At 42.7% G+C, this 15,092-nt stretch overlaps 1 protein-coding gene across 1 annotated transcript in view; it reads left to right on the forward strand.

The window, feature by feature from the left end:
* LOC113142975 (Down syndrome cell adhesion molecule-like protein 1 homolog) overlaps window positions 1-15,092 on the forward strand; it is a 43,573-nt gene that overhangs the window by 5,619 nt on the left and 22,862 nt on the right. The window contains 2 exon segments of the mRNA XM_033325546.1: window positions 2,483-2,803; window positions 5,284-5,430. Of these exon segments, the coding sequence (XP_033181437.1) occupies window positions 2,483-2,803; window positions 5,284-5,430 (468 nt within the window).

A 15,092-nucleotide genomic window follows, 5' to 3' on the forward strand; every position in this document is an offset into this window, starting at 1 on the left:
CATATCATCATATCATATTCTTGTCATTGCTGTCCACAGTATAAAAACTTAAATGAACATTTTCCATGCATGCGGCCTACTTGTGTGTGGGTTTTTATTTTATTTGCAGCTTTTTTTTTGTAATTTGCAAATATTTTGTGGTTTTACTTAAAGTTTCTAAATTTAGATTGTTCAGTGGGTCACTGTTATAAGGTTAAATTGTTGCTTGTTTTTCATTCAGTCACAGCTTTTAAGTGCCAACACCACCCACTCTGTCTCCTCCCGGTGAGACTGAGCAGTGAGTGCTGCTGTTCAACTGTGTGTGTTTGTGTGTGTGGTGGGTGAGTGCATGTGTGCTTTGCCTGGTTTTGACAGGCTCTGAGTGGTGGGAATTTACTCTGATCCCTTTTCTATTCCACTTCAGGCTCCATCAGTCCCAGTGCTCGCCGGCCCCCCCTAGTGCATGGGCCCCAAGGCCATATAATCTACTGTATGAGAGGTTCTCCTGCTGGCCGGCCCCATCCACCCCACACCCAAGCTCTCAGGGTGACCCCCTCACTCCTCCACTTTAGTCCTGTCCCCCCATTGGGAGATTATAGATATTGCAATCTTTAATATGGGCTTTATGCTCAGGGGCCATTATCAGTAATCTGCAGAGGGGAGGGAGTCTGACCTGGTTTTTGCAGCCCATCACTGGACTGCCAGACACATTTTATATACCATCTGTAATATGCTGTCCAGCTTTATCTAACTCTAGTCTAGGGGCAGTAACACTTCATTTAAAGAAAGCTGAAATTTTTTGACTAACCGCCGTGATTGGTAGAGATACCTGTGCCTTTCTTTAATCGGCAGCACTGAGCTTAGTGCCAACACAGTGACACTGTTGATGGTAATGACTGATTCTGTCAGACGTTAAATTTGCTAACTCCATCACCAGCTTAAAGTCACACTTCATGAAAGCCTAAAACAAAATCTAAATGTTTGGACAGGATGACAAAAAAAAAGTCCATTGGATGATCAGACACAATATTTGTTTTCAATCCCGCTTTCTTGTGTTTGGAGTTTTTTTGTGGCTCTACAACAGTACGACTGTTCAAACAGATGGTTTTGTACCTGTGTCAGAGAACATGACTTTTTGAACAGTGAGTGGAGGCAGGAGCAGCTGTGACTGGTGTGCTGTGTTACCTGCAGTGATGCTATTTAAAGTGAGCTCAACAATTAGCTGGTGTTGTGACAAAGTGTTGCTTGTTATAATGTTCCAACATTCCTACAGTGGGTTTTAACCAAGAATGGAGTGAAAAGGTAATTGATTAATTAACTGGGACCATTTGCTGCTTTTCTTTGTCTTATATGATGACAAATTCAATGTCTTTGTGTTCTGATATTATATAAATGAAAATTATTAGACAATTTATCAAAAAAAAATCTTGATTAATTAGTCAGGAATATCATCATTACCTGTAGCATCTGATAATGTTGCAAAACATTATCAGATTGTCAGTGTCAGTGAGGACAATTAAATAATTTAGCATTAACCGATTGCGCTAAAAGTAATTTAATCAGATAAAAATGTAATATTTTACCACAGGGAAAAAAAAAAAATATTCGATGTTTCGAGTGTGAACCATTTTGTGCAAAAATAAAACTGTGACTGAACAAACACCACATTACAAATTTTATCCAGTTTGGATTCTCACTCCATCACTACCTGTAGTGTTTTCCATGATGTTTGCCTATACATGCTGCAGTGAATATTAACAATGTGAACGTGCCGTGGGCTGGTGTGTATCAGATGACATAATTTAGCATCAGTGGTGGTTAACAGACAGTGCCCTTCACTTATTTGTCTTCTAATCCTTCCTGTAATAGCCCCAGTTTGAGAGACTCCCCCACTCAGCCATCCTCTTCCTCCTTTCATCTTCTCATGTTCCTTTCTGTGTTGGAGCTATTATGTATTTAATCTGAGTAAAGAACATTTTTGTATATGTGTGTGTTTGTGAGTGTGTCCGTGCATGTGTGTTAAATATGTAAGGAGATTAAATAGACTTAAATCTCTGCGCCTGGCATAGAAATTTCAATCACATAACCTATCATCGTGTTCCCCCTCTCCCTCCCTCTGTCGGGCTTTGTTTGTGTATGTGTCCACACACTGTACGGAGGTAACTGGCTCCTCCCCCCTGCGATCCACCTAAACCACCACAGGCTTTAGCCCAAATCCCTGGCTTTCTGCATCACATGACTGATGTTTGCAGCTGGACATTTGACATACATTTGTTATGATTATTTTGCTACACATTTGAAGGACATTACCACTCTGTCCATCTTTTGCCCATTAATGTGATGCTGATTGCTTTAAATCAATCCCAGTGGAATCCCATTGGCTTGTATTCTTACATATTCATGTTTACATATTGTAAAGAGCACATAACAGGTGCTCATTGTTGGCCTTTCACCTTCACCTCAGCCTGTTCAGTGATGTTGCGTTGTCTGTTTCTTCCTGCAGTACACAGTGAGGATGTGGGCTCTACCAGGCTGTACTTTGTGAATGCCTCCCTGCAGAGGGTAACCTACTCCAGCTCGGTGGGGGTGTCCCTGCCCTGTCCAGCAGGGGGCACCCCCAGTGCCATACTGCGCTGGTACCTGGCCACTGGCGATGACATCTATGACGTGCCCCACATCCGCCACGTGCACGCCAATGGCACTCTACAACTGTACCCCTTCTCGCCCTCCGCCTACAACAGCTACATCCACGACAATGACTACTTCTGTACTGCTGAAAACCAGGCCGGAAAGATCCGCAGCCCCAACATCCGCATCAAAGCTGGTAAGTTTGGAGAGTCAATCTGAAAGCAAGGAAAGACTGAAAGATCTGAAAGCTGTAGGTGGAAAAGCAGGGTTATGGAGCAAAAGGTCACCACATTATAAGCAATGGAGCAAAATGTTGTGAAAACATAAAGTAGAGCAGATGTGATTGGCAGCTGCAAAAAGCCCAACCCCGCACAGACGCACCTGCCCTAAAATAGCCAGATTCGACCTGAACACAGATTGACCTAGAACACAGTCTACGGAGAGAACATCTGCATCACATATTACAGCAGGCCTTGGCCTTCGCTCACGCCTACTTGACTGACTGAACCACTGCACTTTACACAGACATAGCTAACCCTTTCAGCTTCATCTATGGCATCGTATCATCTGGTAGGATGAACTCGAAAAACACAACAGTACTTAGACTTAAGTGGCAACTCCAGTGTGATTTGTAGATTGTAGATATAATCAGATCAGGAAAGGAGTAAAAAAATGTGACAGTATATCACATTACCTGCTTGCCGACAGCCCTTTGCTTTGTTAAAGGTCAGTACAACCAAAGACACCAACAACTTCACAGCCACGTGGATATTTCTGCTTTTTAAAGGTTTACAAAGTGTAAAATGTATTTTGTACTAATACTGAGGACATGTGGTCTTAAATGTCAGTGACCTTATCCCTTATTTTACTTTATATTTGATTTTTAAACCACTACCATTTATAAATACACTGTTACTCTACATGACAATGTCTCACACCTAATTTTGGAACTATATTTGGTATTTACAGAAGAAATTAATTATTTCAGTAGTATCAGAATAAAAAAAATATAATTAAGAAACACTAGTTACACTAGTCCATTTTTGGAAACTCTGACCAGAAGCTGCCTGTGTTGCCATTACTGTCTCTTTTCCGTCCTCCTTCTTCTCCCTGCTCCCTCATTTTTCAAACTGTCCTCTTGTGCCAGACTAAATATAGCCATAGCACACTTCCTTAATTATCTCTCATTAACAAACCTAATTGGTGCTTTCCATTGATTAGACTGTATGAGGCTGCTTTAATAAGCAAGACCTCATCTAAAGCAAAATAGTACATCTGGGGGTCTGGGTTCCTCCAGCTCTACAATGACAGAGATACATGAAGAAGAAACAGAAATGTACCTAACAAACATTTACTTCAAACTACAGCTTGGTGATGGTTACCCTGCACCTATTGTCCCAACTCTGCATCCCATCATTCATTCAGGCCATTCGGACGCCCACCACCCTCAGCCATCAACATCTGTTTTCATATTCTGCCTCACAACACCGACCTGGACAAATACTCATATTCATTCTGCTAATACTAGCGCCAAGTTGAGGATTTGAGCCAGGACCCTGAGCTCCATGCCAGCCGGTCAGTGCCTTCATTCCCACATGACCCAAAAGCCTTGCCTCAGGAGACGAGGGATTAGCTTGAACCAAACATCCTGCAGCCAGCAGCCTCTGTCAGGCCCTGGCAGCTCTGCTGCACAGGTTACAGTCAGATAGGATGTGGATGTTTTATTTTAGGACTCTTGTGGGAGTCTTGTGGCCATGGTTTGTACTTGCCCTGCTTTTGACAATCATTGACAGGAGTCTAATTTGGATCACCTTTATTGCTTCACACCTAACTACAGCAGCTAAATGAATTCAGATCAGCGGTGGTTCGTCTCATTCAAAATAATGAAGAGAATACGTTTCCATGCACTTCCATGTGTGTCCCTCTTGCAGCAGGAATGTATGCATGCTGTCATCATGTCTGTTACTAGGCAAGGGATTCCAAACCAGTTTCTTAGCAACCTTCGGATACGTCCTAGCTTTCATGGGCTTTGCTAATGAGTCCGTGCTCATCCAACAGAGTGTAAAATATTGCATAAACCTGCAAAGCTTAACATTTCGGTTTACTCTGAGTGTGCTGCTAAGTCTGTTGCACTTTTATAAAGTTGTGCACAAAAACACTATATAAGTGTTTCATGATGATGTCATGATAGAAAATCATTTCCATGATTATCCTGCTTAATGATGGCTTGGTTCCCATTTATGGGTAGAGCTGAGGCAGGATTAAAAGAGTTCAAACAGTACACAGAAGTAGGCCAGTAAGTTCCAATGAATAAACGTGGAGTGCTGTGTTAATTGATAAAAGGGAGTGTTAATGTATTGTTTTTGATGATGTAAACACAGGTAGATTTGTTTTTGCTAATACAGGACTAAAAAGCGTGTGTTGCGATGAGATCACCATGGTGTTTATCCACAGTAAAGAGATCTTCTACATAGGTGATTTTGTGTGGACACAGTAATATCTTCATATTTTACAAGTTGATATGATGAAAACCCAAAGTTTTTGCTTCTGGCTGGAAAAGCCACTTAAATCACAGATAAGCCCATAGTGAGTTGCCACATTTCTACTAGTCAGTGTTAGGACAATAACGTTGCTTTAGATGTCATCTGTCTTTATATCATTTGTGTGTTGGTGTAGTTTTCAGGGAGCCCTACACTGTGCGGGTGGCGGACCAGCGCTCGATGCGGGGCAACGTAGCTGTGTTCAAGTGCCTCATCCCCGCTGCCGTGCAGGAGTATGTCAGCGTTGTGTCCTGGGAGAGAGACACCGTTTCCATAGTCCCAGGTAAGACCTCACCTGAATGAGTTTGAATTATCCTGTGGTGGTGCGGTTGATTGATTTTATTGGATTTAGGTACAGGTATGCTTCTGACATCTGTGTGTGAGGGCAGTCGATGCACTGCTGAGCTCTATGTTTGACCGAACTCTTAACTTGTGTCTTCTGCCTGCCCACTGTTCTGGATCACTGATCTGGACCCCCAACTCCTCCTCCTGCTCCTCTTCCTCCCCATCCTCCTTCTTCCCTCATGTTTAATCTCCTCCATCACTCTCTTTTGCCTTCCTCCTTCTCTCTCCAACTTCTCTGTCTCCTATCACTGCTTTTACATCTCTATCTTGTCACATACAATTTTCCCCCCAATGTCAAATCCTGCTTTTAGTTGTGATTGACACCACGTTCTACAGCCTCTCAGACAAGACTAATTCACATTTTTCTCCTCATGAGATCTATTTCTGTTCTCTCCTTGCTTGTCTTAGCACCTTGTCCTTGAAGAACAGGGCCACAATTAGAGACACAGGATGTCAATAGCACTGTGCCCCCACATTCATCTTCATTAACCTCATTTGTGTGTGAGTGTGTGTGCAAGTGAGAAAGAAAGAGACACAGTGCTCATTCTTTATGTCTGTCGTCTAGTTGACTGTAGATACATTATGTGCATGTCATAATGTGATATTTTAAGTGTAGTGTAATATATGTTTGATGTACACATGCTTATTTCATACATTTAAATTGCCTGCAATAACAATCTAGCAAAGAGGAATGAAGTATAGTGGAGAAAAGATGAACCACAGGAAGAGAAGCAAGGAGGGTAGTAGGGCAAGAATGGCCTCAGGTCCCGGCAGATGGCGTTTTATATTATATTTATGCAAAATACACAGACACTGTGTCACACACACACACAACAAGGTTGCAGTAGTTTGTCAGACGTTGTGGTATATTAATACTAGTTTATTTTTTGTATATAGTGCTTTACTGTACTTTGTTTTCAGTTTTTGACTTCAGTTACCACAAAGCTGCTACAATAGGGAACTGCATGTTTTGGGAAGATATTCAAAAGGTGCTTGTAGCACACTTCGCATTACTGCAAAACTACTGTTTATGTATTATTACTTTAGTTTTTGTGTAAATACAATATTACCAATACTTTTTCTGCTCCAACATTATTTCTTGCCTCAATATGTTTTTACCATTTTTTTTAAAAGAGGAAGTTATAACTCTATTAACAAACTACTGACTTGCATTTGAATTTGGTATTTGTTGTTTTCAACGTTGCTAGTGCAGAGTGAGACTATGACTTCCAGTGATTGGTAAACATACAGCAAATGTTGTCATTCTGGTTTGGGTCCTCAGTCCTCTATGGTTTCTGTGTATGCGGTGTTGATGTGTATACTGTTATGAGGCTGCTGTGTGTAATTAGGGGTATTTAGGTCAGTTGATGAGCAGTGAGTGTGAGGATCAGATGTTGAACACGATGAGCCGCTCACTGAACTCAGCATACACAACAGCAGCGCACACAAACACAGCAAACACTTACAGTGTGACTGCGTTCAACCTTGACCCTGACCTCCCAGCTGATCAACACAGTGACCTCATCATCTATGCAGCCAATCATCACAGTGACGTACTGTATCTGCAACATAATCTCTCTTTGATACACGGCATGTATGAAAACCAGCTCATCATTGGCCAGGTCTCCCTTGTTGCAAAAGAGGTTTTAAAATCAATGGGACTGACCTGATTAAATAAAGGTTAAATAAATAAAATAATAATTTGAACCTTGTGATCGCAGCCACAAGGCGATATACAACTATCCCCACAGACACATACAGTGAAGATCCATGTCCACACATGTGCACCCCAGTGGGAAACATTATTGATGCTGATCTCCACCTCTTTGAGTCCCTGTAACCTCATCGGTCAGACTCTCTTTCTACTGCTCTCTGCCCTCTCTTTGGATGACAAAGGGTGGTCTGGATAGGTCTAATGAAGATGTGAAAATTAAAATTGATTTTGTGATGGAAAGGTCTCTGCGTGTGAGTGAATGGGTGGTTGCCTGTCTTCCTTGTCTCTATCCTGTATCTTACACTCGGCTTAAGAAACCCAGCCATTTCAGTTGAAGTCGAGTGAGTAAATTGTATATGTTTGTTTGCGAAGGGACACACGCATATGCCCACATGCCATTATTTTTCTTCTTCTTCTCATGAAACATTCATTCCATCACTTTCCTTGCTTGTCTGTTGCCATTTAGAGTCGTGAGAGGCATAAGGCAGGAAACTCCCTTGACTTTTTGCCAGTGGATCATACAACAAACAGACAGACATTCACACAACTGACTTACATGTATTTTGCTCAGTTGATCAGCTCTGTTTAGTTAACAAATACTTTACCTGGGATCTTATCCAGTATTAATCTGATAAAGAGGGACATTGCAACTGCAAGTCAAAGTGTTCGACCATTGCTGAGCTTTTTAAATTTGAAAGACAATGATTTGTTTCAGGGTGGGCTGTGATTGGCTGGTTTTACTGCAGAAACACAAATGTGCTGGGAATGTCATGGCCCTCTCTCCATCAGTTTCAATATATAAAGTGATTTTTTTATGTCTTAATTTGTTTAAATTGATGTCTATTATACAGTGTGATGCATTTAAGTCCTCCACCTTCAAAGCAACATTTGTGGCACCACTGACCTGATGCTGAATCCCGAGCTCCTGCTCGTATTTCCTTCCTGTGCCTCTCCTTTCTGATTTCCCACCACCCAAATACAAAGTAAGAATATAAAGTTGAGTTGAATGGATTGCCAAATTAAGAAAGAAAAGTTCAGTCTAAATGATATGCTTCATTGTCGCGTCATAGCTGTGTCTTTGCATAGATAAATAAATACATGCAGTTTCTAATCAGCAGCACGATCACATATTGGTATGAAGGTCGAGATGATGACATAACATAACGCAGCCATGCCCTTTGAACCCCAGCAGGTTCTATTTTCTCACACACACATGTTCTCCATCTGGAATAGTGTGCGTGTGTGTGTGTGTGTGTGGGGGGGGATCCTTTTCCCTGCCCCACTTTCCTGTCCAGCCAGGACAGTGGGGGGGTTAAGAGGGGAGGGGTGCAGGCAGACTGACCTATTTCCCTTTCACTTCCCGGTCCCATACAGCCTTGTACTTACAGTAAGCTTTGTGTGTGTGTTGTGTGCGTGAATGTGACCCTCATGGGACAATGGAGGCCTGCTAGTCTGAGCGGTGATCTGAAGAAGTAGTGGTGGAGCGGAGACAGAGAGATGGAGGGTTTGTGGACGGGAATAAAAACAACAGTGGGACACAGAGAGGGTTCAGCTTGCAGACTGAGGCCGTCAGTCTAACCAGCAGAAAGCTAATGAGTGGCTCCGATGAATAGGGACTGGATCAGCAGATGGCTGTGGCCACATGGTGGTCCACAGAAAATGCCCAACCATGCTCCATCTAATCCACCTGCCACACAGTTTGGTCTTTTACATGTATTTGCACTGTAAAAATACAAATAGAAACAAATACCGTGTGTATAAGAGATAAGAAGCATGAACTTAAAGGACACTCTCCTCACGCATTAAGACTTAACCTTATTATCTTATCATGGCACAGTTTTTTCTTCTTGTATTCCTTTTACACTAATATCCTGTCATTTTTCTAAATTACCCATTTTTCATCTTCTGCTCCATCAAACTGTACAAGATACAGATGTGTTTTTACGCTGTCGGCTGTTGATCTGGCATAAACGAGACACTATGAGGTAACCAGCATTTAAAGTGTGTCTAAACGCTGCATTAATGCGAACTTGGATACTAATGGGTGTCACCGGGTGGCAAGGTTACTTACAGGCTACATTACAGATCAATCCTCTGCCCCTGGGGTCCCGGCTGGAAGTCAGGCAGTTCAACAAAGACACAACAATACACAACCACATACACACACCTGCAGACACATATAGGGATAATTTTTTAGTAGCCAAGCTGATTAGTTTGCAGAGTGACCTTAGTTTTGTGTCATAACTAGTACTGCAGCTAATAATTCACAATTTAATAAAAAAAAAATTTTATCAATTAGTGGTCTTGTTTAAAAAAATGGCAAAAAAAACTTCCAGCAGTTGGAACGAGAAAGTGTTTTATTATATTTGCTTGAAAAAATATGAAAATCATTTGATTGAATTTTCATCCATCAGCTAACTTCTTTAGCAACAAATTATTGCTGCTCTAAAAACTTTGTTCCCGAAAAATCTATTTGCATCAAATAGTAAAATATATAAAATGGAATTTTAGAGAAACATGTGTTGAAAAGTGTAATGCTAATAGTAATATTTCACTTCATTTGTACACTGTGTTGAGGTGGACTTAAAAAATCCATAGCAGTTACATAAACATGACATTATATATGTATTTAATACGCATTTGGCAGTGCTGTTAAAATTGTTAGAAATATTGTCTCTCCTTTTACACATGGACACGCCACAGATGTTTCTCTCAGTGATTAAAAAGTTAGTGTCATAAGGCTCCACGCAGGTGCAGGCAAGAGAAAGGTGAAAAAAGCAGCGGGACCTCATGGAGAGCAGTGGTGTGTTAGGACACGATGTCTGTTTGTAAACCTGCGCTTATGCACTCAGAGCAGGAATACATTAATAGATACACTTGTCTAGGACACCACAGACTCTTGTAAACACCGGTCTGACACACGCACACTTCGACCAAGTACAAACCTACAAACCTGCTCCGTCCACACACACACACACACACACACATCAAACCTCGAAAGTAACACAATAAAGCCATTTTCAGATTTTGCATGAACGTGCATGAATATGGAGTGCTCATTAAACATTAACATTAAGGCTGCGGTCTGCGCTGCTCTGCTGTGCGATGGCTGTCCTGTTGTTGTGCTCAGGCTGCCTGGGTGCAGCAGGAGGATGGGAAGCACGTGGCGTCCCCGGGGCTCGTGGAACATAACCCCATCCACTGTCGCCCTCTCTCACCCCCACCCTTCACTTTCACGCTCGTCCCTCTCCTTCCTCTGCTCCTGCTCGTGTCCCATGTGTCCCACAGCAGGTCATCTGTGTTAGTGGGGGGGGGACAAACTCATGCAGCTTAAGGCGCCATTATTATACACACACACAGGCAAGTATGTGGCAGTAACACCGTAACTTAACAACAAGCAGCTTCTTGCAAAATAATCAAGAAATGACTAAACAGCAGAGAGAAGTAAGAATGTGTTTGTTTTAGACACTCAACTCCAGCTTTCAGTGCAACTAAAGAAGTCAGCAACACTTGTTCTGCAGTATGTTACCCTCTGTCTGTTTTTCTGTCACTTCTCTGGATATTTTTGCCCCTCTCACATTTACCCCAGTGTACTGAGAGTGACTGAGAGCAGGGCAGGAACAGATGGGGTGCTGGCAGCCATCTTTTACTCAGTTAGGTTGAGTAGGCACGTGGGTGGGTGTGTTAATTAGCACAAACAAGTGTGTGTGTGTGTGTGTGTGTGTGCAAAGGGTACAATAGACATAATTATCTCTGCTTGGGAAGCCCAGTTAGGGTGGGGCGGGGTGGGGGCTGGCATGGAGAGGCGGAGTTCAACAATGGCCCAACCATGGGCTTTGTGTGTACAGGGCACATTGCTGACAAGTGTCGACCATTATTGACTATTTACACACCACTACACCCGCCTGCTCACGTGCACTTAACACAGACACTCAATCGCCGCTGCTGTCGCTCTCACATGCCTTTTTCCCCTTTTTATCTCCATCACACACACATAGAGGCTCAGACACACACATACGCAGACACACACAAATGCGGTATAAGCATGTTTACAGTGCATCAGTGTATCAGTGACAATCAGTGTAAGAGGAAAAGATGGGAAAGGCCCTGTGAGCACATCACTCTGACAGAAATCTGGCCCCTATATCACCCAGAATGTGTGACCATACAAAAGACAGACAGAGAGAGAGAGAGAGAGAGAGAGAGAGAGAGAGAGGGATAGTTTGGTCACATTTTGATTTGCAAATCTTTACTCTTACGGCTTAAAAGACAATTTATTAGCACTAGGGGCTTATTTTTGCAGCTTTGGCCATTTTTTTTTTTTTTTTGGCTATGATAACATCTTGGTGTCATGACAGTGGTAATGAAGAAAAATTGGTATTTTTTATATTTCCTGACTGGTAAAGCATAGGTGTTATACTGCACTACATCCAGAGTCATTAGGGAAAGTGAAACCAGGAAGGCTGGTGTCAAGGCTTAGAGAAAAAGAGTTGGGGGGCTTTATGTGGCCTGGACTGGGTTAAGAAATAGGATTTGAATAAAGAGGTTTTATCCCTTTTTTCTGCTTTCTTCCATTCTTTTTGTTTAGGTTAGTGGAAGAGGGATTAGCGCAAGGAGATTACAGCAGGCTCTACTAAGAAACTGTATTTAAGGAAATGCTTTTTTACTCCACAGCTTGCAGGAGTGACAAGAAGTTTGGTTCTGATTTTCCCCTGCTGATCTTCACTTTTGTCTTTCTCTCATTTTGAAAGGCTCAGATTTTCTCTGTAATCCTGCCATAAAATTTCTTAACTTGCTGGTTTTAAAGTGTTTTTCCAACATTCTATTTAGATCTTGTGGTATTATTAAGAACAATGAACAGCTACAATATCAATTGGATGTATAATTCAGACAAAATGAATTACACGTGTAATTACATCTGCCAAAATCTGATGTTTAACCCAAAACAGACATGCCTGTGTTTTAGTCTGGTATAGTAATACATTTTATTACTGATGGAGACCTTTCTTTTTTATGGTGGCTGGTTCTTCGGGGACCATGCAGAGACATGAATTGGGATCAAATGGGATCCCTGGTGGTCATCCAAGTGCCATGTTCCTACATGACCTCTCGATCAGACCTATTGATCCGCCTGAATATTAGCTGTCCAAATACACACAACACAGGACCAGATCAACACCACAGGCCACAACTGACTTCAGGGGGCTGGTGTTTGTGGATGCTGTGGATTAGTATGTAAATGCCATGTGCAAGCAAATCAATAATTCTACATTGGTTCTTGTGTTTCTCTCTAAAACTAAGCTATTCCAGCAATTTGTACATATAAAGCAGTCAGTTTTTAACATTAAAAAATCGAACCACATAGAGACAAACAACCTCACACACTCACACTAACTCCTATGGGCAATTTAGAGTCACCAATCAACCTGACATACATGTTTTTGGACTGTGGGAGGAAACCAGAGTACCTGGAGAAAACCCACACAAGCATAGGGAGAACATGCAAACTCCACACAGAAAGGCCCCCGATGGGTTTCGAACCAGGGTTGCTGTGTGGCAACAGTGCCAACCACCAATCCACAGTGCTGCCCCTTGTCCAACAACTATTTTTGATAAATAATTATTTCAGTTAAATGTAGACTGGGTAGTAGACTGTCAGTAAACAGCAAAAAATGCCACAGTTGCAATTTTCACAAAGCACAAGTCAACATCTTCATAACGCCTGTTATGTCTAAGTTAGTGGTGCAGTGTAACTGAGGACTATACTGAGGTACAGTTTTGAGGTACTTAGAGGTGCTTTCTTTTTCCACTAACCCACTTTTTTATCTGAAAGTGGTAGTGGTATTGACTTTGCAGATTCAGATTTATAACACTTCTACACTATAACACTTTTCTCTGTTCATCACTTAGCTGCTTATTTTACCTGAGTAAGGCGATGAGTGCCTCTTCTACCACTGAGCTTAACTCATTGAGTATTACTGTCCAAGGGCAGTTACCTGGGGGTCTCACACACTTTTACACCCCCTTTAAATCACTGATTACTGCCCTTGATAAGATCCAATATAGGCGACTTAAGCATCAGTCTTTACTAATAGATTACAGCTGATGTTGGTGATTGTTGTTGGTGATGATTCTGAGGACAATTTCTAGTAAATATGAGATTGCACTATTTGATGATATGATTGTGAATGTGTTGATGGTCATCTTGCATGATCTTAGGGATTTTCATTGTCCTTCCTGGTAAACACTGTGTGTGTGTGTGTGTGTGTGTGTGTGTGTAGCAGTTAAGCCCTCTGTTTCTCTTAATAGTGGGCAGTGACACTCCTCTGCCACCAGCACTCTAATAGGGAGGGACCGGGCAGCTCACTCAGTGCCACTAATGCAGCTCACTGCCCCGGGGCAGGGTACACAGCACCACACACACACACCCACACACACACACCCACATACACACACACACACACAGATGACTGCAGACACACACCATATATCCAACTCTGTCTCTTATCTAAATCAAAACACGGTGGAGGGAAACAAGGTTTTTGCCCATGGATGTTTACTTTTACTGAGTGACATATTTTAAAGACCTGAGTTACTTCAGTGCTCAGACCATAGTGCACATGCAGTTAACAGTTCAATAAGAGTTAATGGGACATCCAGCTGAGGGTAGGTGTTTGGACCATGGTGGCACACTTCTGTATGGTGGAGTGCATCAGGATGTGTGTGTGTGTGTGTGTGTGTGTGTGTGTGTGTGTGTGTGTGTGTGTGTGTGGTTTCTCTCTCCCGGGGCTCTCATTATCACTGTTGTCCCAGATGTCACCAAGAACATGAAACACACGTCATGAATAATGGAGGCTTCCTTCTACATCTCTCTGTATTTTGCTCCTATCCTCACACCCTCTTTCCCTTCCATCCCTCGTTTCCTCTGATGCTTCTGCTGATGCTTAATCTCCTCAGCGCTGCCTCCATCTGAGATGGTCCATTTAGCTTTATGCAGCATTGTCGGCCTGTCTGGTTAGGATGGCTTTATGAGGGGCGACAGGGCATCTCCGCAGTGTTGTGTTGAGTTATATCTATGCAAACAACATCTTTTGCATACAATCAGCGTTATGTCTGTCCCCGACTGTCCATTCAGCCTCTCGATAGGCTGCCGCCCCACCCCTCCACAACAACCCCTCCCCCAGTGTTTACTGTTTAAAGTCACACGGGGCAAACTGGGACAGAGCAGTCAGTGGAGCAGAAGAGACGTGGTCCCATTGCAGCAGAAACTGGACTCTGCTCTCTCTGTCTGCTCTGTCTCATCCTGCTTCATCCCTGCTCCCTGCTTTGCTTCTCAACTTCCACCTTTGTCTGCTCCTCACCTCTGTCCCCTTCAACTTTGCTCACAGCGAGTCGCTGTCCGACACAAAACAGCAACAAGGGTCAGGACAGGGAGGACATGATTGAAAAATGAGGCAAGCGGTCAGAATTGGTTAGGAAAGGGGACAGCAGCGAGGATTAGACAGCGAAGCGTGGCTTTTTAATGAAAACATGACAGAGCTGCAGCTCCTTCAACATCCTGCGTCTCGCTGCCCCCACCCCACCCCCTTCTAGAAAAAGAGCAACAGAGAAGGAGCAAGAAGGAGAAAGAGAGAATTGGGCGCCGAGATTCAGATATTGCTCATGCAATGTTAGTCCTAACTGGCAGAGTGACTCGTGCTCCGTCTGAACAGTTCGGTCGTGTTAACAAAGTCTCTTTTGTGGAGGAGAGTGGAGGAGGTGGGCTGCCTGTGCACAATTAGTTGTTACACTTCAGTTGTGCCAATAAAACCTGCTTTGAATGTGAATGTGAAGTGAACAGAGTTAAGATGCCACCATTCATAGTTGTTAGTAAGTGTGCAGCAGAA

Source organism: Mastacembelus armatus, chromosome 14 (genome assembly GCF_900324485.2).
Source record: "Mastacembelus armatus chromosome 14, fMasArm1.2, whole genome shotgun sequence".
Taxonomy (NCBI): Eukaryota; Metazoa; Chordata; class Actinopteri; order Synbranchiformes; family Mastacembelidae; genus Mastacembelus; species Mastacembelus armatus.